Source organism: Nyctibius grandis, chromosome 6, assembly GCF_013368605.1.
Source record: "Nyctibius grandis isolate bNycGra1 chromosome 6, bNycGra1.pri, whole genome shotgun sequence".
Taxonomy (NCBI): Eukaryota; Metazoa; Chordata; class Aves; order Nyctibiiformes; family Nyctibiidae; genus Nyctibius; species Nyctibius grandis.
In genome coordinates, this window is record NC_090663.1 from 26,563,082 (window position 1) to 26,586,744 (window position 23,663).

Genomic DNA, 23,663 nt, shown 5'->3' on the forward strand with positions numbered 1-23,663 from the left:
TACACGGTTGTTAGGGTGTTTAGAACCAGACACGGCTAAAAACTTTTCTTGCATCCTTTGTCCCTTCCATGCTCTCACAGCACAGACAGTAAAAAGTAAGTAAAGATACCACATATGCATCGAATGCTTTAAGTAGGTGACTTCATGTCTGTATGTTGCGTATAAATTAGGGTTCCTCAGAGATCACCCCTCATTTATATTGACTTCAAAAAGAAATCTAAGCAGCCTTACTCCAGTGCCCGTGAGAAGTTCACACTCCTACACACAGGGATAGTTTTAATTTTTCAGACAGACACGCTGAGAAGGAGGCAGCAGCTCGGGTAAGTGCGAATAAGCGGTGCCGTTTATCGCCGTTCTGCCTTTGGTGTTTGGGCTCGGGGCGGCGGGGACACGGGGCGGCGGGGACATGGGGCACCCACCGCCGCCGCTTGGGCCCTCCCGTGCCGCCAGCGCGGCACCCACCGCCGCCCGGGTGCTTCCACTGCCCCGGGGGAGCCCGCCGGAACATTCAGCCCGCCGGTGAAATGCAGGGACGCGGCTCGTCAGACAAAGGCCCTAAACACCCCGCTCTTCCCAAGACTCCCCCAGCCTCGAAGGCCCGCCCCGGCGGGCGGGGCGGAGGTGGGGCTGCCCCAGCACGGCCCCGGCCCTGGCCCCGACCCTGACCCCGGCCTGGGCCTGGGCCCGGGCCCGGGCAGGGCGGAGGTGGGGCGGCACGGCACGGCCCCGGCGGGCGGAGCGGAGCAGAGCGGGCGCGGTCCGGAAGAGGGAAGGAGCGGCGCGCTGGCGGTGGCTGTGGCGGCGGCAGCGGCATGGCAGCGCGGAGCTCCGCCGGGGATGCCGCTCTCCGCCGCGCGGCCGAGCAGTGGTTGCTCTGGGATAAGGTGAGGGGCGGCGGGGGCGGCGGTTAGCGAGAACCTCCGGGACGCCGGGTCCTCCCTTCCCCGCGGGGACTGCGGGTGCCGGGGCGGAGGGGGCCTCCCTGTCCCGCAGGGACGTGTAGGGGGAGGAGGGGGTGGCGCAGGCTTGTGGAATGTCAGGAGGCGTGGGGCGAGCCTCGGCTCTTAAGCTGTGTCAGCGCTTGGTGCGGGGAAGGTGCTTGCTGGCTCCTTCCCCTCGGCTCTGGAAGCCCTCCGGCACGGTGCTCTCCCTCCCTCCCCGCCGCAGTGAGGGGCGCGGTGGCGCTGGGGCTGCGGGTCCCGCCGCCGCCGCCGCCCCCCGCTGCCCTCTGCGCCGCTGCCCTGTCACCTCGGCAATGATGTCCGGCCATAGCAGCCCCCTCCCTGGCTTAGAACCCAACTGGTTGTTCTCCAAGTGTCGTCACTGTATCTGGCGTTTAGCTACGTTGAATTTCTTTTTTAAAAGGGCCTGTATTGTTCCTAACAGCACCTGTTGTAAGGGTAGTTGATAGACTTAAATTATTAAAGGCAAGAAATACATTGCAGTGTTGTCTGTCTCTCAGTGTTAAAAACCTCTGGGTACCTCCCCATTCTTGTTGCTAAAATATCGTTTCCAAAGCACATGTGGGCTTGCTTCATAACCACGGGGGAATGTGGAATCCGTCCTCTTTTCCTGGTAGTGTCGTCCAGTGCTTCGTGACCCTCACTGCTGATAAAATAACTCCCAAATCTTCAATATTGTCTGGTTTCATGGTTTTTCTCTCTTTTTCTGCTCTTACATAGCAACACTTTAGAGTGCATTATTTCCCTTCCTGTTAAGGTGCTTAAACATCTTAAGACTTAATCTTTGTGTCTTCGGTTTTGGTCTTGACAGCACTATATGCAGAAGTAAAATCTTCTCTGTGTTTCTATATTCCGTATGTCTAAAGAAATGTTTTGCCATAGCAGTGTTCTGGAAATGCTTACGTACTTCCTTGCTGCTGCAGTTCCCACTGAGATGCAGGCCCATATTCAGTATATATGGTTTGCATTTTTTTTTGTCTCTGTACATGAAATTTGTTCATTTGGCTGTATTGGAACACACAGGCCATTGCCCCCTGTGGGTCACTGTAATGACTGCCCTGGGCTCAGCACCATACAGTGCTCTCTGGGGTTTGTGCAACCTACATATGTTTTTGATAAGGGGTCTTCTGCTTATTTCAAGATTGTCAATGAAAACATAGAATTATTCTTTTTTTTAGTACTCTTTCCAGGTTCTAAAGGACATCATTAGAAGTACCTCAAGTTTGTTGTGATTTTTCATTAAAGGTCATTTAACAGGTTAACTGATCAGTTATTCAGCTCTGTTTTTATTAATGATAATGTAGGGCCAAACCAGCCCATCTTTCAGAAATGCTAATGTGTCGCATCAAATGACAATAAGCTTTTCTGTCTTCCCCCTCCCCCCCCAGTTTAAACTGATTTTGAGAAAACAGTCTGGTTTTAAAGGGCCTCTTATTTCCGTAACTTCCTTGACTAACATTAGTTATATTCCTGTCTTCTGTGTAATCATTTCATTTTCAACTGGTTATTCTGATTATTTTGTGAAACCCTTTGGAAATCCAATGCAGCATCCCTTATAGTATCTTTACTTTTGAAAGGTTAGCTCTTTGTTAACAGTTGCGTCTTTGACTCAGTAATAATTGACCAGTGTGCAATACCCATTGCTTATTGCTCAAAAACTATGAGGTATTTTCATTTCTTGGGGAGCTCTTACACGTTTGTATTGAGTAACAGAAGAATCCGATATAACCCTTGTCCATTTACTCTGATATTAAAAAAAAAAAAGGTTTCTTTTTTATGTGTAGAGATAGGTTAATATTTAATGATGATAAGCTGCACATTTCTTGCAAAATAATAGTCTGCAAGATCAAGCCCATATGCCTGAAGAGAGTCCTGCTGACTTAACAGGAAGTTTCTACCTAGATGATGATTACTGAGCTTGTTACCAGGTGATTTTCATCACTGTATTCATTACAGAAGTACTATATTTTTCATTCTTTCCATTATCAATCATAAAATTCTGGATAGAAGGTAGCTTCTGTTTTTGTTAAAAAATAAAACCTGTTTAGTCAGTAGCTGTCCCTCTCCTTTAAAACTTTGTGGGGACTCCTGCAGTGACGAAAAACTCTTTGGGGCCTTCCTTTAGATTAAGGTAAATAACTCACGTTACAGATGATGTTAAAGCAAACTGCACTACTGCGCATTAACCCTGTATTAAAACCCTTGCCACTGTATTCGCAGAAATTGGTATGCTCATACTCACATCCAGCTTTGTTGGAGAGCAGAAAAAGTGTAACCTGAGAGAACCAGCGAGGATGGAAAAAAGCAGCACTTCATCCTTCAGATACAGTTGGGTCCTCCTTTAATAGAGATGCTGTGGGGATTTGGTTTTGGCTTTTTCTTTTGCTTAAAAAGTTTAGTTTTTTTCCTTAGCTATGTACAATGGCATCATAACATTCCTAAAATTGAAACAAAATGGGAACAGTTGTCTGTACAGTTAAAAAAAAAAACAAAATGCAAATTCTTAGGAGAATATCACCATAAACAGTTACAACAGAAATTCTGGAAAAAATCCTTCTGTTCTATTAAACAGACTTGGGCCTGGCTACACACACACTACTTCTTAGAGTGTGTGTGTATGTGTGGTGGGGGGGAACAACCCAAACGACTAAATTCACGCAATCAAGTTTTCTCTAGCAAATGGTGTGGACTGAAAGTCCAAGACTCGGGCAGCCACCTGGACAAATACGATCATTTAACCAGACCTGAAAAACTGGAGGATCTCTGTAGTTTCACAGTAGATACCAAACCTGGGAAATTCCTCTAACAACAATAACAAACAAAAATCTCCTTGGTTGTGAGAGCTACAGTATCATCATAGTGTCCAGCTGCCCTTCTGTATTGGCATTACAGCTTCTAGTCTGTCCAACATCTACACAAATGTGTGCAGCATCTACTGAAAGAGATGCCTGTTTCAATGCTGAGACAACTCCTGTGCACAAAGCTCATGCGGGGAAAAAAAAAAAGGTGAGGAGGTGCTGTACAAAGCCCAATGCAAGAGGTGGCACTCAGGCTTTACTTACAAGACACAGGCCTGGTACTGCAGCAAAAAGTTCAGGTCAGCTTTTAAACAGCCTAAATTCAGAATAGTTATGCTGACCTATATTATTCTGTAATAACATAGAATTATATTTATTCTTATAGTGATAGAATACAATTATTCTATAATCATACAGAATTGTGTTGAGCCTCCTACAAGGAAGTGTCAGTTACAATGTTCTCGGACTGGTAAACTGGTAATTCTTAAACTGGAAATCAGTAATTCAGGGGTGCCTAATTGCTTACTGCATGCAGGAAACGTGATTTTTTTTCTTTAATGAGCCCAGCTTATTCTGCATTGTATAGTTTGCTCATTAGCATCAAAGGCTCTTTAGCTTTTTGAGTGTTTATTTGAACTATGGTGTTTGTTGTGCAGCAGCAGGTGCACACATCAGTGATTAAGGCATCCAGACCCTGATCTCAGTTTGGTTTCCAGAATGCTTACACTTTTGTATGCAAGCTCACTCACGTGCCTACTACTGTGCATTTTCTGCAGCATTTTCTGGAGCTGCAGAATTTTTTTTTTTTTTTTTCCCCTAGGTTGATATGCCTTCCCTTGCTGTAAGCATACCTGGGTCATCCAACAAATAGTGAAGTCTGTGACTTTTTATGAGGTCATTTGGTTGACCAGAAATCAAAGCTTATGTCCATTTGGAAATTATAATCTTTGTACTCCAGTGTAAAGTGTGTGTAATCATGCGGTGACTAACCTGCAGAGTATGCCGCCTCTCCACGTAACCCAGTTGCCCCGTGGCTGGAGTGTGCCAGCTGTCCTGTTGGCTCATCAGTTTTCAAGAAATCAAATATTAAACTTCTCAAATCCCATGTTACTAAGATTGAGATGTTGGGGCATACAGGACTTTACTAGTTCCTGAGTTTTGAAACAAAGAGAGTTGGTAACAATAAAGAGTCAATATAAGTAATACACTGAGAGACTTAGAAGCTCCTCACTGTTTGCGAGCAGTCTGACGCAGCCTTTCCGTCGCCACTCTGCACAGTCATTTTATTTACAAGTTCAGCTGTAGTTGCTAAGCATTCCTCCTCAGAGTTGTGCTTATTTTTACAAGCTTTATCTGCAAATATATTGCAGATTGTCATCTTTATCTTCTGACCAATCTGCTTAGTTTTGCTGCTACCTCTGGTGTTAGCCAGTCTTGGGACAAGGTTATGATATTGGGTTTTTTTAGACTCTACTTATAGCACTATGGAAGTAACAAATATTTCTTAATCATCAGCTTAGCTTACTTTCTTATATGTTTAGAGTAGTTCTTGTGATGACAAAAATTCTCTGAACTGTAAAGGTGCTTTTTTGTTTGGTTTTGGGTTTTTTTTTTTAAACAAGAAAATATTAAAATAGACATCTTGGAAACCTTTTCACTTCCCAAAATGCAATATATACACTGCTGTCAAGGCAGTGTCAAGGCATGCTGTCAAGGCAGTGTCAAGGCATGCTGTCAAGCATGCTCACTTAAGGAGATAAATCTAAAATAAGTAATACTTAACATTGTACTGACGTAAAATTAGGAAGATGTAGCAGGAGTTCTGGTGTTCTTGAAGTGGTGTGCAATGTTTTGATACTGAAATAACCCAGCACAGAGAGTGGGAAAGGAAGTCATTTCTGTTAAGAAGCTTAAGGGTATTAAAAACAAACAAACAAACAAAAACCTTTTCTAGAATATCTGAATTTTGTATCTACAGAATCCAAAAACTTCTGCAATAGTGAAGCAACTGGTTGCTGAAGGAAATGTCGGAGAACTGCAGAAATACTTTGGCTCGCGGATGGAGTTTGGCACAGCAGGGCTCAGAGCTGCCATGGGAGCAGGGATTTCCCACATGAATGACTTGACTATTATCCAGACAACCCAGGTACGTGCTCACACTTTCTCTCACTTAACTGGCTGTATATATATGAATGGAAGAGCCTCATTTATGGCAAGCAAATGGGTGTTCTATGGAAGTGCAAGGTTTTTACTATTCCTCCAGTTTTCAGAAATCATTTAAATTATAATTATTAGCTGAGTGCTGATCTCTAAAAACAAGCAGAGAGAAGCTGTTAAGCTGTTAAAATAAGTTATCTTCCATATTTGATTTGCAACTGAATTTATACACAGGTGCAGTTAAGCTCAAGTGGATCAGTTAGTCCTGATGTAATTATTAAAAAAACCCAAAGGTAGCCAGCATTTGGCTAAGCTTTCTGTATGTTGGACATAAATTTACATAAATGCAATGAAGCTATATATATGCATATAGGTCCTAAAGTAGATCTACCTGGAGAGAGCTTAAAAAAACCCAAAACTTTAAATTACTGCAGCCTGGAGTGGTGGTGTATCATGTCCTAAACAGGTGTCATTATTAAGGGTGAGATTCAGTTAAAAAATGGAGAGATTTCAGTTAAAATACTGAAATATTGGGCAGTTGTTCTCTTCCTCATCTGAGACCTAACACAGCTAAATCACTTCTCAAAATCTGCAATTCAGATTAATCGTGTTAACTATTTCTTTCTGGAGCTGGTTCTGATTTTTGGAAAAGTACTTAAATGCTGTCCAGCTTCTCTGTATTGATTTGAAGGTTTCTGATATTTCTTGGTGTTTGTTGGTCCTAGACAAACTGAATCCCAATCCAGTTCAGTGAGATGTTATGTGCGCTCACCTTTCTAAGACGTCAGTGCCTTAGCAGTCATCTTAATGCAGTGATAAACCAAATATTAAGATTGGGTTAATGAGGTGGATTTGTTGTTGTCTTCAGGGACTTTGCAGATACCTTGAGAAGAATTTCAGTCACCTGAAAAAGAGAGGAGTTGTGATTGGTTTTGATGCTCGTGCCCACCTTTCCAGCGGAGGTAGCAGCAAAAGGTACTTTTTAGGTTTTAAGTATTTTGTAGATGTCTTGTGTGATCCATTATGGTTTTCTATCTGCTTCAACGGTATTTTCTCTTTCTGTAGAGTGAATTAAGGTGAGGGATTTATAGTATTTTTATATTCTGTTAATGCCAAAGCAGTTCTTAAGAGTTGTGCTTTGTCTGTTGGGAATAGGGAGGGAACACATTTAAATTGAGTCTGTATAAGAATTTGTGTTTTATTTATGTTTGTGTGGTTTTTTTGGGTTTTTTTGTTTTTTTGTTTTTTTAAACTGGAGTGAGGAGGGGAAAAAAGCTGTGAATACTAGGAAACTAATTGGTGAGAAAATGAATATATTTCCAAGGTATCTTTTCTTGTTATTTAGGTTTGCAAGACTTGCTGCTAATACCTTCATCAGTCAGGGGGTTCCAGTTTATCTGTTCTCTGATATAACACCAACTCCTTTTGTGGTAGGTTTCTCCATCATATCTTTTGATAGACACACAAAATCTGTCAGATATCAAAAATGTAATATTTATATTAAGGAAAACTAGACAACCCACTTTTAACTTTTTAAGCTCTACCTGCAGTTAATGTCATGCTTATTTAGCTATATTTAGTTTACAAAACCCACAGCAAGAGAAGCAGCTTAGTGGAATATCAGTGACGGTGGGATGTGTTTCTATTCATTCCTGCTTTCATGCAGATTGCTTGTAGAAGAAATAACTTCTAGATGGCTGTGGAGTCTGACATCTGAAACTTAAGAAGTCTGAAACATATACAAAAATTTAATGTTGTGATTTTTGGTTGGTTGGTTGGTTTCGTTGTTTTCTTTATTTTTTTTTTTGTTTTCGGGGTATTGAATCCAGAGTCACCTTTTTGAACGGCAGGTTGGAGTGCAGGGATGTTATGCCGGGAGGGTTGTTGAATGTGTCTGCATTTTCCCCATCGGCTCACTAGGTGTCAGAGCTCTAGAGCAGTAAAGAAACCCCTACCTTGGCCCCGAAGGCAACAGTTTCTCCTGATACCAGTTGCTCCAGTGAGTGCTGCAAACAGAACATAGCAGGATGAAGACTTTGTATGTAGTATTCTTGTACTGATACAAATTTTGGTAGATTTAGGGCCAAATTCTTCATAGTGCAGCTTAAAGCAGTGTTGCAAGAACTGCAGTTGATGCCATTTGCTAATAAATAGAGAGCTAGGAGTATATTCAAAGCAGATCTCTGGTCACAAATAATGCTTTATTTTTAAATCACTCCATCTGTTTTGGACTAATTTATAAGAGCTCTCTCCAAAACGTCTCTCTTCTTAACTACAATGGAGTAGTTGCTCCATGGGCTGCTCTCAAAAGATAGTATGGGTGAGACTACTCCAGTTGTAATTCTCTACCCTATGCAGACTTCTGTCATTACCGCAACAGATTTTGTACCCTTAAAGGCCTCAGGTATCTCAAGTCATCTTACAGTAGGCAACATGTGCATTTGGTTTGTTTCTATAAAAACACTACTCTAGAGATCCACAAAATATCTGAAACGAGACTAAAAATACATACATGGGAGAATGCACAAGAAGAAGCAAGGGCTACAGTTGTGGCACACGGGGTCTAGTGGAGCAAGTAATACTTAGCTGCTGCTTCAGAGAGTCAGTCTGTAGGAATCACATCCTGGCTTTCTTTTCGTTCGGCAGTATGGAAGTATTGCATATGCATGAGAATAAATAATATATAATATTTTGTACATTCCACTTCAGATAACTTTCTCTTGTTACAGCCATACACAGTAACTCATTTGAAGCTTTGTGCTGGAATTATGGTAACAGCTTCCCACAATCCAAAACAGGATAATGGCTACAAGGTATTCCTATAAGATATATTTTCTGGAGTTTTTTCAAATATTTTTTTCCATGTAGAGACACAAAAAGTATTGCATATAGTTCCTATCATGTTGTGGACCAAATTAATTGATAGTTTGATTTTTTGAGATGTCTTCTAGACATACATATTTAAAGCTAGTAGCATGTTATACTAATAACATAATTAAAATCTTAGCTCTAAAAAGCAGGAAGATAAGTAATAGAAGTGCATGCTTTGGAACACTAAAATATTAACTGACCTTTTTTCACAAGCACTAATCGCTTCTCCAGTTCATGATTTAAAAAGATTTCTCTACTTCTACAAACCCGGAGAATTAAAGTATGTTAAACCTAATGAGCTGCTTGTACAAAACTTTTTGAATAAATTCCATTAACTTCATGTAGTGTATTTCTCTTTTGCTAAGTCACCTAAGTGACCTTTTTCTATGACAGAAATCTGCTTTCCACTGAAAAACCATGGCTGAGCTGCCTGTATGCCAATAGCATAGCTGGACTAGTCACATACAGACTGTTTCCAAAATACAAAAATGGCAGCTGGGAGATCTTTTTTGTCTTAACAGAAAAACAAGGCATTAGCAGGGATGATTTCTTGCTATCTCTCCTTCCAGAACTTCACGTCTGTTTAAAATTGCTTTTTTTTAATATTTTATGTATTGATCTTGATAGCTTGTTTGGATGTTTTATCAATTACTTTTTAAATCAACTTCATTTTTTCTTAATGTTTTGTTATTTGGGCTACATACATGCATGGCCCAGATGCTGTTAGGTATCTTTCCTTAAACTTGTGGTCTGTAAATGATGAGTAGAAGGAAATGTGCAAGCAACTGTCAAAAAGTAAAACATAATAAGTACATCTGTCCTGGATGTGTAAACAATCAACAAAAAGGAGAAGACTACAAGTAATGAACATCTGGAAACTTAGTTGAATTTGTGCTTGCTGTTGTGGCAACACTGCTGCTGTAGGCAGCTGCAAAGTTTTTGTGCCTTTCTCCTTGATTTTTTTTTTTTTTGTGGTAACTGTGTTTCACTTTTGCACACTTTTTTCCTCTTAAGAATTCTTCTATATATAATGATTATACCTAAAAATCTGGAAGAAAGTATATGAAATAGCATGGGCAAGTTATCAGTCCCAAGGCTAGCAGACAGGCTGATACTTGAATCTTCTCAATAAATGAACTGTCGTGTTTTGTGTTTCATTATGGATTTTGATATCTTGATAAAATTAAACAACTTTTTTTATAGAACCAAAATGGGATGTGAGAGGAAACACTGAGACTATGAACAAGGGCGTACTCTGGGTATACTTAAGCCTAATTTACCGTAATACTCTATGGAATGTAGTGCACGTTAGCCAACAAAAAAAATAACAAAGCTATCCTACAATATTAATGACCATAATACTCTCTTGCCTTATTTATTATTTAGGTTTACTGGGAAAATGGTGCTCAGATCATTTCCCCTCATGACAAAGGAATTTCTCAGGCTATTGAGAAGAACCAAGAGCCATGGCCTCAGGCTTGGGATGACAAACTGATTGACAGCAGCCCACTACTTCATGATCCATATGCCACAGTCAATAAGGAGTATTTCAAAGACATACAGAAACAGTGCTTTCACAGGTAACTGGTGTTAACTCTATTAAGAATACGGGATTTTCCATCTAGTATGTCAGTGGGGCAGTTTAAATTGATGGAAGTCAGGGCGTCCATGATCCTGCCGTGATCCAGTTCTGCCTGTGCTGCCTTGTCATCTTTTGCGGTAGCACTGGCAGCTGTGTGGTGATGTAGTAAGCCAGTTGATAAAGCTGGTCTGGCAGAAGCCGAACCCAGCAAAGTGAGCAATTAGTTTCTGATTATATCATCTCTCTGTATTTGCATAACCACGCATCAACCAAATGCCACAGCAAGACTGGGGGTGAGCTGACACTTATGGTCCAACAGCCTTAAAATAGGCTTCTAAGAGAGAAGGTGAACCAGGCTGGTAAGCCAGTTCTGGAAGAGGAGGTCTTGCTCTGCCATTCTAGCCTTGCGTGTGCTCCTGGTGGCCTGGGGTGCCTTGCACGAGCCTGTTCCTGTCACTTGCTCAGTAAAAACTTTACTCAACAAAATCAAGTGGATGTTTTGCTTTGTGATTAACAAGTAGAATTGGTTTATGGATTAGATGAGCAGCAACCTGTTAGATCTGCTTATTTACATGAAAATTTTAACCACCCATAACCCTGTTCTTACTCTTCCTAAAAACAGTCAGAATTACTAGAAAGTTGGGGCTATGTTGAGAAATTATGCCGCTTTTTCAGAATACGAGTTAAATGTCTCCTTAGGAGTTTGCATGCCTTTAGGTATGTTCTACACTTTCAGTAATGTACTTCATAAAAATGAGTGTGCTCAGATGAAGCATGCTGCTGTCAGCTCACTGTGTTCAGTCTTTGGAGCTGGTTAAATGCCAGAGTTGGGGATGAAGAGTCTTGTTAGTCAGTTGTATTTGTTTTCCACTCAGCTCCTTTGGTGTGTATCTCTTTCTCATTCCAGTGATTTGCACATACCAGGACATCAGCTATCAAGAGTGACTCATATTGCTGAAAAATGAGACTAAGCCAATTTTAGAGCCATTACCTTTAAAATCTGACCTCCTTTAATTTATAATTTTAACAGTGATATACAATACTGAGTCATATCTGTTTCCGAACGTAGTCAGTTTTGTGCAGAATATTCTTCTGTATCCAAATTTACTGTTAATCTGTTTTATTTCAGGAATATAAACAAGGAAACAAACCTGAAATTTGTTCATACTTCTGTGCATGGCGTAGGTCATAAATTTGTGCAGTTGGCCTTCAAGGCATTTGACCTTAGCCCTCCTTTTGCTGTTCCGGAGCAGAAGGATCCTGATCCAGAATTTCCCACCGTGAAGTATCCAAATCCTGAAGAAGGCAAAGGTGTTCTGGTAAATAGATATTTCTTTAATAGTTTCAATGTCTTTCAATTGGCGTTTCCTTTCCGCCAGTAGTCATGGCTATAAATATTGGTTAAAGGTCTATTATGTTTCTGTTTTCATAGCGTTACATTTAGTGAAGAGTTAGCTGGTATCCTTTCTTTGAAATTTATAACTCTTTCTGAACCAGTCAGGTAATAATTAGCCATAACTTTAAACTACTTTGTTCTGTGCTTTAACAGAATGCATCTGCACACAGAACAAATTATCGATAGAGTTCCTTTAAAAAAATAAAATAATAATTAAAAAATCTTCACAGTTGGTTTTGGAAAGTTTCTACAATTTACATCTGAAATACAAGGACTGATTTGTTCTGATATGACAGCAGGAGGGGCCAGGGGAAGTCCTGAGAGGTGGTTAGAATTTCTGCTATGAGTATTTCTGCTACACTTTGTTATTGAAGGATCCTGTTGAATCTAAGACTCGGACTGTAGAAGTGGATTGATGTAGGTGAAGTCAAATATCCTGACTGTGCTCTACTGCTTCCAGGCTTGAAGTTTATTTTTTGTAGAGACACATCATGATTTTGGGTGTTTGAGATTAAATAAATGGGGAAAATTATTTAAAACCTATAAAGAAAGTGAAAATATTATTTGGGAGTATTAACACTCATCTGGTTTTGCTTACCACTTTTCTAGACATTGTCTTTTGCTTTGGCTGAAAAAGATGGGGCAAAAATCATTTTAGCAAATGACCCTGACGCTGATCGGCTTGCAGTGGCAGAGAAACAAGAGAGGTATGGTAATAAAGAAATGCAAACCATTTACATTTTTTACTTAAAGGCTATGCTCATTTGGGGGATTCTTGCAACCTGTGTTGCAGAGGAAGATAGAATAGTCACAGTAGTTGTTTTTGGACTGAAAACACATAGAAATGTGAGAGGACTGTATGAAGCAGACCACAGTAGGGGCAGTAAATGAAATAATGATTAATTTTAGACACTGTACGGAAGTGTGAATAAATACTTGACGCTTGCTGTACTTGAGGCATGCACAGAAGCATGTGAATTGTCATTGTGCTGTACCTTTTTAAAGGTAGGTTTTCAGTTAGGAAATTTTCACAGAAGACTGATAAACATTATTTCATACTGTGTTTATTAAACAACAACTTTAATATTCATGAGAACCTTTATAGTTTCCTGATAATCTCAGGAATAGGGAACATCCCTGTTCTTTAATATGAGTTCCTTCTTTCTCAAATACTGTTAGACTAGACTTTTTCCTAATCATTAGATGATTTGGGCCTCTCTTGCTCAGTTCCCCACTTCTATGTATAATGTTATGTATCTGCATTTCACCTTAAGCTTTGTCAGTGTTTGGTACTTCTCAGTATAGTCATTTGTACTCTCTCCTTTAAGGACCAGCTATACATGCATTATTTATCTATGTGCATCCTGTCAAAGAACGGGATCACAAAAGGTAAACTTGCTTAAACAAGGGCTTCTCGTAAATTTTCATATGTATGGAATGTGTAACCTATAGTTCTGACCTAATATTGCCATCCTCTTATTTCATGCCCCCTGATATCCTGTATTTCTATAATTGTTTGCATTTCTGTATTGTGATTATATTTGATGAATGAAAATAAACTGAAGTACTGCACTTGGTATCATATCTACAAATAGTGGTGTTTCTCTTTAATCTACCTTGATAAAGCAGAAACTAATCTGAGCAGTTAGAAACCATAAATGTTTAATAAGTAAACTTCAAGGTTTTCAGCTCAGAGGGGAGCAGGACAAGAATCTGCTGCTGGGCCAGGAGCAGAAATAGTGTGAATGAATTCCCTGTGCGTGAGAGGCAGAAGAGGGATATAAAATCATGCCAACAGTCCTTGGTACCCCAGGGATGAGATGGGCACCTGAGATGGAGCGAATCCAGAGGAGGGCCACGAAGATGATCAGAGGGCTGGAGCACCTCTCCTGTGAAGACAGGCCGAGAGAGTTGGGGCTGTTCAGCCTGGAGAAGAGAAGGCTCCATGGAGACCTTATAGCAGCCTTCCAGTACCTGAAGGGGCCTACAGGAAAGCTGGAGAGGGACTTTTTACAAGGGCATCTAGTGATAGGACAAGGGGTAACAGTTTTGAACTGAAAGAGGGTAGATTTAGATTAGACATTAGGAAGAAATTCTTTACTGTGAGGGTGGTGAGACACTGGAACAGGTTGCCCAGAGAAGCTGTGGATGCCCCTTCCCTGGCAGTGTTCAAGGCCAGGTTGGATGTGGCTTTGAGCAACCTGGTCTAGTGGAAAGGTGTCCCTGCCTGTGGCAGGGGAGTTGGAACTAGATGATCTTTAAGGTCCCTTCCAACCCAAACCATTCTCTGATTCTATGATAATTCTATGATTAGATGTCCTCAGTGATTGTGGATGATGCAAGTATTTGAACCTGAATCAGTTATGCAAATTCCAAAAACCCAGTAAAAGGAGACAGTGCAAATATCAATTTTGCTTACCAGATAACCTCTTTTGGTCTTGTAGCAACTTCAAAGGTGGCAGTGTTTTATTTGGCTTTTTGGGGCTTTTTTTAACTTGTTATCCTCACAGCACTAACTGAGGAGGCTTCTCTGCCTTTAGAAGAAGAATGGGCTAATTGGCACTCTCTGCTGTATCTTTGGCAGTGTTAGCTGGAATATTCTCATTTTAATGTTTTTGGCCTGTACCAGCCTCAGTTGGCAATTCAGCATTGAGGGGAAAAGTATAAAAAGCTTTAGTTTGTGCTGGTTATGATGGGTTAAAACAAGAATGCAAAATCACTCATGTTTTTTGTCTAAAACCTCATAGCTATCAGAGACTTGAAGGGGGGTGTTAGTTTATTGTATTTGTCACCATTGAGAGCATGGTGCTCTCATTCTGCTACCTCTTTGCTAATTGTTTAGCCTGTCTTAGTTGTCTCCTAACTTTCAGTCCTGCATCCTCCTTTCAGACTTCTGCTGTAGCTGTTCATACACTAATTGAATATTAATATAGGCTTCTACAGTATCTGTACTTCTTCTTTGACAGAAACTCCTGCTAGAGCACACTCTCTCAGGGCTCTTACACTAAGTTGTCGCTGTGCATTGCTTTGTGCCTGTTGGCATCAGTAAATGCAGGAGACAGTCTTCTCTTTCACAACAGGTACTGTTTCTGTAGGTCTTGATTTTTGTCAGTTTGGCAGTGTCTTTGTCCCCTTTTGTGACTGGGAATCTTTGGGCATTTTTGACATCTGTCTTTCCTTTTTTCCTTCAGTTTTTCTTGTTCTAGCCACACTTCAATGTTAATCTTTTTTTACCTGTTTGAGATTTTTTTCCAGTCTTCCTCAATGACCAGTTGGTGTATTTGTCATTAAATAAAAGGTATTTGTCACTGAGTCAACTAAAAATACGGATCACTTGAAACTGTATTTTCTTGTCTCTGTGCTTGTCTTAATCATTGATTTTATAATTTGTCTGCTGAATATTTTTGGTTTACTTAAAATCTGCTGGAAATATCCCTGTTTCATCTCTGGATAAACTCAAAAGCTGGTATGTGTGATGGAGGAGGAAGGTAACCACTTAATAATTTTTGGGGGGAGGAATTTTTTTGTACCTAATGAACACATGATATCTTGTAACTGTTGATTGGAGTTCAGATGCAGTGGTTTTATTTGGTAGTATTCATGTATGGAAGAACCAGTAGATTTTTTTTTTTCCAGTATTATTCTTTGACTTCATTTACTTTCTTCCCCTCCTGCCGCCCCATCCAGTGGTGAATGGAAAGTGTTTTCTGGAAATGAGCTGGGAGCTCTTTTAGGCTGGTGGATCTTCACTTGCTGGAAAAATCACAATAGGGGTACTTGCGCCATTAAAGATGTCTACATGTTATCCAGTACTGTTTCTTCCAAAATCCTGAGAGCAATTGCACTAAAGGAAGGTTTTCACTTTGAGGTAAGCTCTTGCATGTTATTCCATGTTCTTTTATTTGCTTACCTACAGTGTCATATCTTTGTAAAACACTGCTTTTATTTTCAATGCCTTTTTTTCTCCTCACCGCTATAGGAAACACTGACAGGTTTCAAGTGGATGGGCAACCGTGCCAAACAGCTCATGGACCAGGGAAAAGCAGTTCTTTTTGCATTTGAGGAGGCTATAGGTAAGAAAAAGAATATTATGTTGTAGTACGCTGTAAAATAGTGAAAGTAGGACTATTGCAAAAAATGGCAATGTAAAGGTGCCCTCAACGCAATGGGTGTTTCCAGTGAGTAATCAAAATCATCTATTTGGATGATTGATATTACTAGTTTTAATCCTTTGCATCTTTGCTTAGCACAGAGTATGATGATGTAAGCTAGGTGTATATATCTTCAGTAGCATGGCTGTGTAGACTTGGACTGCAAATTCTGCATAAGCTATTTAAAAAACCAAACAAACACGTTTTTCAGACATCACGTTGAGTATGTTTAGCTGACAGTTTTAAGCTAAGTTTAAATATGAATAAAATAAAAACTCCCCCAAATTATACTTGTAAACTGGAAAGCCATGAATAAAAGCTATGAATTCATGAGAAGGAAACTGTAAAGTTATGGTGCTCTTTCTTCAGTATCTCAGTACCTGAAAACCAGAGAAAATGTGACTAATTTCACAGATAATTATCGGTGTTACCATATGCTACAATGTAAGGGTAATTAGATTTGAGACAAAGTGCTATACTTGCCTTGTTCCTGCAGTGTGGCATTTCTCTTTCATGAGAGCTCCAAAAGTACGCGGGAGCATCTGGCATTGATACGATACAAATCTGTCTCTATCTTGAAATCCCATTAAATACCTTGCCTATCAAAATTAACACTGATTAGAAGAAAGAAATTTTTCCACTTCTGTTTTGACTCTAAAGTCTGTACTATGGTAATGTGCATTTCTCCTTTAAAAGATGTTGGTTTGATTAACTCCTCCCTCCCTCCCTCCCTCCCTCCCTCCCTCTTATTTCCTCATAAAAACGTATCAAATATATAAAATTTTCTTTGTTTAGGGTATATGTGCTGTCCTGCTGTTCTGGACAAAGATGGTGTCAGCGCTGCTGTTATAACTGCGGAGATGGCTAGCTTTTTGGCAACCAGGAATTTGTCTTTGTCTCAGCAGCTGAAAGCTGTCTATGATGAGTGAGTTCAATTATAATTGTTTAATTTTCAGATTTTCTCCGTTCCACATACCGGGGTTAATAGGGACTCAATAGCAATCTATCATATATGAAGAAGTAAAAATTGAGTTATTGTACTGCTAACACAATTTTGTGTTAATAGTAATCTTCTAGAAAGCACTCCTGCCTCATGGGCATGAATACATTTATGACTTCATTTTGTGTTATTTTAAGGTATTTTAAAAAGAATAATATTATCTTACTAATTCCCTATTAGTTAATGAGATTTTTGAGGTATTTTTGTTCACTTGTCTGAAAGGTTTTTCGCTTTTGGGAAGTTCTGCTCTTGGGTCCTTTTACAGAAGATTGGCCTGTTTTTTGGCCAGCAGTATTTCTGTGTTGTAGAGATCGTAGTGCCTCTTGCTGCTTAAATGTGCCAGACACACAAAAACATTGATGGCAGAATGGGCCTAAGTAGCTCTGGCATATTTATGCTACTCATAGAAGCTAGCTTGCTTCTGTCCTGCTTGCAGGGCTACTTGTGATTAAATGAATTCTAGTTGGCTCTAAAGTTAGGCTTTTTATTATATTATTCTGTCTTTTTTGATGGATAGTGTATGTTGGTTGTTCTTTCTCTTTCGGCTCCCGAATACTGAGATTTGAGCTGATTATGCAGAAGTGCTGTGACTGTTTGACCATAACTATTGGCTATACACAACTGGATATCCTTCTCAGAGCTTTTAATATGGGGCACTAGTTTTCTTATGTTCTTGTTTAATGTGTTCAAAGACCTACAGAAATCAATAGCAAAGATGGCTACTGGATTTCATGAGGCAGGGAGTGTTTTTGGGGAGGGTTTGGGTTGTTTGTTTTAAAGGAGGGAGCAGTGCAGGCTGGCTGATACTCTCCACCTCTTCATGGGTCATAGACACTAAAAAAGGAGTGGTGGAACCTGCAAAGAGACTCGTGGAAAACTCCAGCCTTGGTGCTGCTTGTTTTCCAATCCTCAGATCTCTCATTTGTGTGCAGCACTAGCCATGCTTGTTTCATTCACTGTTTAAGAAGGAATCAAGTGGCAAAGACTTGTAAATTCGGTGGATTCAAGAAACAGTAATATAAATGCGTGGAAGAGGAATTCATGCCTAGGGCTGCAATACAGCATCTGACATGAGAATTCCCTTAATTACTAGTAGCTGGAACTGTATATTCAGAGAATTATCCTTCTCTGGCTCATGCTTTTTTTTTTTTTTTAATACTCATTCAGTAAACACCTGCTTCAGGTTGCCCTCGGAAACAGAGTATTTAACTGAGTGGATCTTAGCTGTGCCGCTGTGTACATAGACACTGAAGAGGGCTCTCAAAGTCAGAGCTTATTTAGCATAAAAGCAGTCTGTAGATGCACCTCAAAGTAAGATGTCACTGCACATAGTCACTCTTTGTGGAAGAGATACAGATAACAGGGAAGGATACAAATCTGCCTTTTTAAATTGATGCTTGAGAACTAGAACTGGAGGGGGGGTTCTTGTTTTGAGGGGTCATTTTGTGTGTCTTTATTTTTTGTTTGCTTGTGACTAGTATAGAGTTGCAGTTTTCTACTCCTTACTACTTTATTCTTCATCAGATTTGTCTTGTGAGCTGCTGTTGAAACAGAAGAAACTCTACTGTGTATTTTGGAGGTATAGAAGGGGAATCTGTTCTCAAATAAGTAAATGCAGATCAGGAAAAGGACACAGTCCTAGCAGGCTCATCACCTCTTTGAAATATAGGATGGGTTTTGTAAATTCCCTTGCTGGATTCTCAAGACTGATTTAACAACTATTGACCTTCAAGATGTCCATTTTGGCATAAACATGACACTACTGAAGGAACCTTTCAGGTTTCTAGCATGAACATCCTATTACTAACAAAAGATTCTGCCCTTCAGGTTTTCCCTGGCATCAAGGATACTCATCAACTGTTGATCTTTAGTAAGAACTCACTTAAAAAACCAGTCCAGGCTTGTGTGTTTTTCAACAACACTGTTTTGAAAAGTCAGTGTTAGCAGGTCATTTGTCTGATGCAGATTCTGCATCATATTACATGGCAGCAAACAGACAAGGTAAAGAGATGATGTTCAGAACAGTTTGGTTTAGTAGGAACACTTTAATGGGAGAGCAGCTTCTGAAGTATGATTGGAAAAAACAGACTGGAATTTGTTTTACTCAGAAAGGGTCAGCTAGAATCCAGTCAAGGAAGCTGTTCAGAGGTAGTCTGTTCCTTTCCTGTGGTGGTTAGATCTCTTCAAGGCAATAATGGCATCTTTTTTTCTTTTGGTTTAGCAGTAAAATTTCTCATTTTTAATCATTAAAAGGAAAAAGTGTCTGCACAGAAGTTTCTTTAAAGTATGTAAAATAGGCCAATTAAGCTGTTGAGGCATTTTTAAAATTGTAAGGGGGTGAACTGATGCTACAGCTGGGTGACCGTGAGTACAGATTCTTGCTTTATAGAAGGTTGTATAATGTGTATGATGTACAACTCTAAGAAAAACATTGCTTCTTGAATTCATTAGTATTGTGTCTTCATAGATACGGCTTCCATATTACCAAAGCTTCATATTTCATCTGCCATGATCCTAAAGTTATTCAACAGCTTTTTGACAACCTTAGAAATTTTGATGGAAAAAACACATACCCAAAATCTTGTGGTAGATTTAAAGTTTCTGGAATAAGGGATCTAACTACTGGGTATGACAGCAGCCAGCCAGATCAAAAGGCTGTAAGTATATTTTTTAAATTATGTATAAATCATCTAAGTATGTATATACACATATATAAAAAATTCTACAGAGGAACTCTCTAAACATTATGTTGCATCCTGACTCTTAAAGTAAGTTAGATTGGGGATGATTGTTTTGCGTTGGTGGGAGGAAATGAAGGTTGGGGGAGGGGGGGCATTTTTGCTTAGTTTTGTGGTGGTTTTTCTCTCCAAGGTAACAGCCTGTAAAGGGAGGTAGGAGGATCTTGCTGTCTTGCTACAGCAGTGTTGCATTATTTTGTTGTGAGTGTAAGTTACACTGTCTGCTGAGATGGTGGCTTTGGGTTCTTTAGTTTTCCACGATCCCTGTTTCTTTTCCTCCTGGGAAATGCCATCACAGAGCAATTTCTATTTGCAGCAAAAATGTTGACTAGGCTTGAAATGAGCTACCTAGCAGTAATGTACTGCTGCCACATTCTCAGTTGAGGATAAGGCTGTCATTTGCCTGTTGGAGTCTCAAGACCACAATGATGAAGAAAACAGAACAAAGCTTAATTTTAACTGATCCTTTAGTTATATTATATGACATCAAGTCACGGGTTTTGTCTTGAATTCGTTACATATAGTCACTTTTCAAGCTTCTAAAAAATTATTCTTACTATTTCTAGATACTTCCCACTAGTAAAAGTAGCCAAATGATAACGTTCACTTTTGCTAATGGAGGAGTGGCCACAATGAGAACCAGTGGGACGGAACCGAAGATCAAATACTATTCTGAACTTTGTGCACCTCCTGGGAACAGGTATTGTCGCTTACAGCAGTAAATGCTGTGTAACAGGGGCTGTGTGGCTTTTTGGTATTGTTTTGGTGGGGAAGGGGCTCTCCATGATCAAATAATATTACTACAGTCATTATTTTAGCAAATGCATTTGCATAAAGCTTCAGTTCTGCAAAATTTGTTGATACATTCTTGTTGTCACTGAAATTCCTTTGAACTTGGTTTCACATTCAGTAAAAACAGTATCAAGACAAACATTTTCCCTTAAATTATAGTAGATATATTCACTCTCTTTTTACATACATAGTTGCTTTAAACTTATATAACTATATATAAAGTGTTCTAATATATTTTAAACCCTTCTATGTTTAGTAATTATGTCCTTGACTGATAGCCAGGAAATCATATAGTCCTAAAGATAAGCAATTATTAACTTATGTAAAGAAAATAATGCTTTCTCACAGATGAAAATTCATCTGAAAATACTATTACAAGTATAAAAGTTACATTTCTAATCACAGACATTTAGTAATAGAAATCAATAGAATAGAAATAGAATAGTAATAGAAATGAATAGAAAAACTCAAGCTGGCTGTTGTATTTTAGATTGTATTGTGGGTTTATGTTTGTCCATAATCTTAAGTGCCTTCATGCACATCAGCTGGAAGTGATCATCAGTGCATTACCATAAGAAATCAAATGTATATACTTTTAGTATTAATAGAAAACGTTTGTCTAGAACAATGCAACAGACTTAAAAATTCCTCAGACTGAAAATGTGCTTTTTAGCTTCTCTACTGTGACACTGTTTTCTGTGTTTGTGTGGATTTTGTTTCTCAGTGACGTTGAGCAGCTGAAGAAGGAACTAGATGAATTGGTCAACGCTCTTGAAAAACACTTCTTTCAACCAGAAAAAAATAATCTTCAACGAAAGACTGAGTAAAATAGCAAAATTACTACCTTAATTGGTTTTTGCAGCATTAGAAGTGCATTATTTAAGAAGTAAGGATTTTTAGGACCAAACATCTGAGAGCTCAGACTAAAAAGACTTCTGCTTTTATTCAGAGTTACTCTGGGTACTCTTGGATCTAGTATCTTATTTTGGAAGGAAGGTACTTCTGCCCTTAAAGGACCAAAAAACCCCAATCAGTTGAACTAAAAGCTTTATGAACAAAAAGTTGACTGCAAATGTATTTCAATGGAAACTTGTTTTAATTAAATATTATAAGTAATATCCTGATTTCTGAAATGCAGCCTGTTTTGTGGGAACTTTTATTTCATACGTGTGTGTGTGTGTGTGATATGATAATACTATGCAACTTCATCTAGGCTTAGATTTGCAAAGCAAGTTCTTTTGTTAATAAGAAGTACTGAAAGCCTGTGGTGAGACTTTGACAAACTTGGGGCAAATGTTTGAGAAATAGTGATCTTTCTTGGGAATTTTGGCCCAAATAAACAAGAAAGTCACAGTGAATTTGCTGGAGAGGTATTTGCTGTGGGTCAGAGATCCTAAATGTACTAAACTGCCTTTTAATACCATTAACTTATTAAGATAATATATCTACATACAGCACCTTTCTGTTGCCTCATTGAAGTAAGCATAATTAGTTCAATGCATACCCCAGTCTTGCAGCCTGTCATACTGTATGCTGCCATGACTTGGTGCGTAACTCTGCAAGTCTAATTTAGAGCAGAAGTTTCCATTTTGTTGCATGTTGTTGTCTGCACTTAGGGTTATCTGGAGGTTAGCAGTTGACTTTAATACAAGGGTTTTCTGCATTTTCAGTACTTGTTTTGGATATCATTGTAGCTCTAACAGCCCCAGTACTTATTGAGTAAAGAAACCTCTTTGCTAGAATTACTTCTAGTATCCCATGGAGAATGACTAGTTGCCAGACCAAGCATAGATCAAATTTAGCAAATTATTCATAAAGGAACAAACTTGCCATTCTATCCCCAGTAAATACTAGCTCACCTTGTTAGCTAAGATGGTAAGCAAAGAACACTGGATGTCTGCTTTTACCTTACAGACTTCAGAGTTATCTTCGTAGGACACAAGGAAAGGAGTAGTCCCTGCATTCTTTGGCTGTCACATCAGTGTTTCTTGGCTGTACAGAGTAAAAGGCAGCATCTGAATCACTCATAATGAGGTCCATCTGTGTGACATAGAAAAGTAACTTCAAAGGTACTGAGGAAACAGAAGATGCTGTTAATAAAATCCTAGGCCTTTATAGTAGACAGTTAATAATATAGGTTATTAGTTTGTGCAGAAAGTGCTTGTTCACACCTTCCTCTTTTCTGTTTCAATTTCTCTTATACTAAACCAAAGATGAGACAAGTTTTTATTGATACATGTTTATTTGGTGCCTTGAATAATGCAATCCATACTCCTAAATAGGACCCTAGGGGCTACTGCATGTAGTAATACCTGTAAAGGGAATCTCAATGTTGACTTCAGTGCTGTCATCAGCTTTTTCACATTGCATAAAATTTCTGCACTTATCAACTCCCACTGTTGTTTCCTTCTGAAGATGAAAGCAAAGGACAAATTGAAGGCTTAAAATAAATATATAGTATTTTAGACTTTTTTCATGCATGTTAAGTGTGCTAAAACAGTGCATTTGGCATGTTGTAAATCTGAACTGATTCTCAGAAGGAAAGTAGAACTTCTTAGATACTGACACTCATTGATATATTAATTGATCACCAATCCATTTCCACCCGACCTTGTGGCAGAAAAGTCTGTTAATCTGTTTTTTTTCTGGTTAAATAAACTTATTGCCTTCAGACTTCAGGAGCAAGATTACCAGTATTTTAAAATTTTGGGGTTTGTGGTCTTATTTTTGTCCCTGGAAGTAAGCTGAGAGTTCCAAGTCCAACTCGTGCCTTATCATCTAGAACTGAGATTGGGAGGGATTTCAAGACCATCCATAAGCAGGGGGCATGAAAACAAGGATCTATTATTAAGGAATTAAAATGACAATGCTAACCTTAGCTTTTGACATAGTCCAAATCTGAAGTACTTCTCAGTAGTAGTTGTTCCCTTGTTCCGTTTCCTCTGCTTCCTGAGTACCTGCGATGCTGGGTCCCCAGCTGCCTGAGACCTGGAATAACAGGTGTGTGGTACAAGTTTGTGAGACCAGAGTATGAAATGGTGCTGATACATCACAGAACACAGCATACACCCGGGTCTCGGAGGTTTCTCTGATAAGTTTCAATGTGTCAAGAGCTGGCAAGAGAAATTAAGCAGGAACCTTACCCCCTGCTCCCTAACCTTGCTATTGCAAAGGTTCCTCTTTTCTTCTTTCCCTGCCCCTCAGCACGAGGTGCTG

General features: G+C 39.4%; 1 protein-coding gene across 1 annotated transcript; it reads left to right on the top strand.

Annotated features, from left to right (window-relative positions):
- Nucleotides 1-670: 670 nt before the first annotated feature.
- PGM2 (phosphoglucomutase 2) lies at nucleotides 671-21,512 on the top strand. The gene is made up of 14 exons (XM_068403487.1): nucleotides 671-884; nucleotides 5,739-5,906; nucleotides 6,786-6,892; nucleotides 7,263-7,347; nucleotides 8,647-8,730; nucleotides 10,175-10,368; nucleotides 11,500-11,689; nucleotides 12,376-12,473; nucleotides 15,454-15,634; nucleotides 15,746-15,839; nucleotides 16,713-16,842; nucleotides 19,385-19,574; nucleotides 20,222-20,355; nucleotides 21,172-21,512. The coding sequence occupies exons 1-14, from the start codon at nucleotides 813-815 to the stop codon at nucleotides 21,272-21,274; spliced, it is 1,830 nt and encodes a 609-aa protein (XP_068259588.1). The 5' UTR covers nucleotides 671-812; the 3' UTR covers nucleotides 21,275-21,512.
- The last annotated feature ends 2,151 nt before the right edge of the window (nucleotides 21,513-23,663 follow it).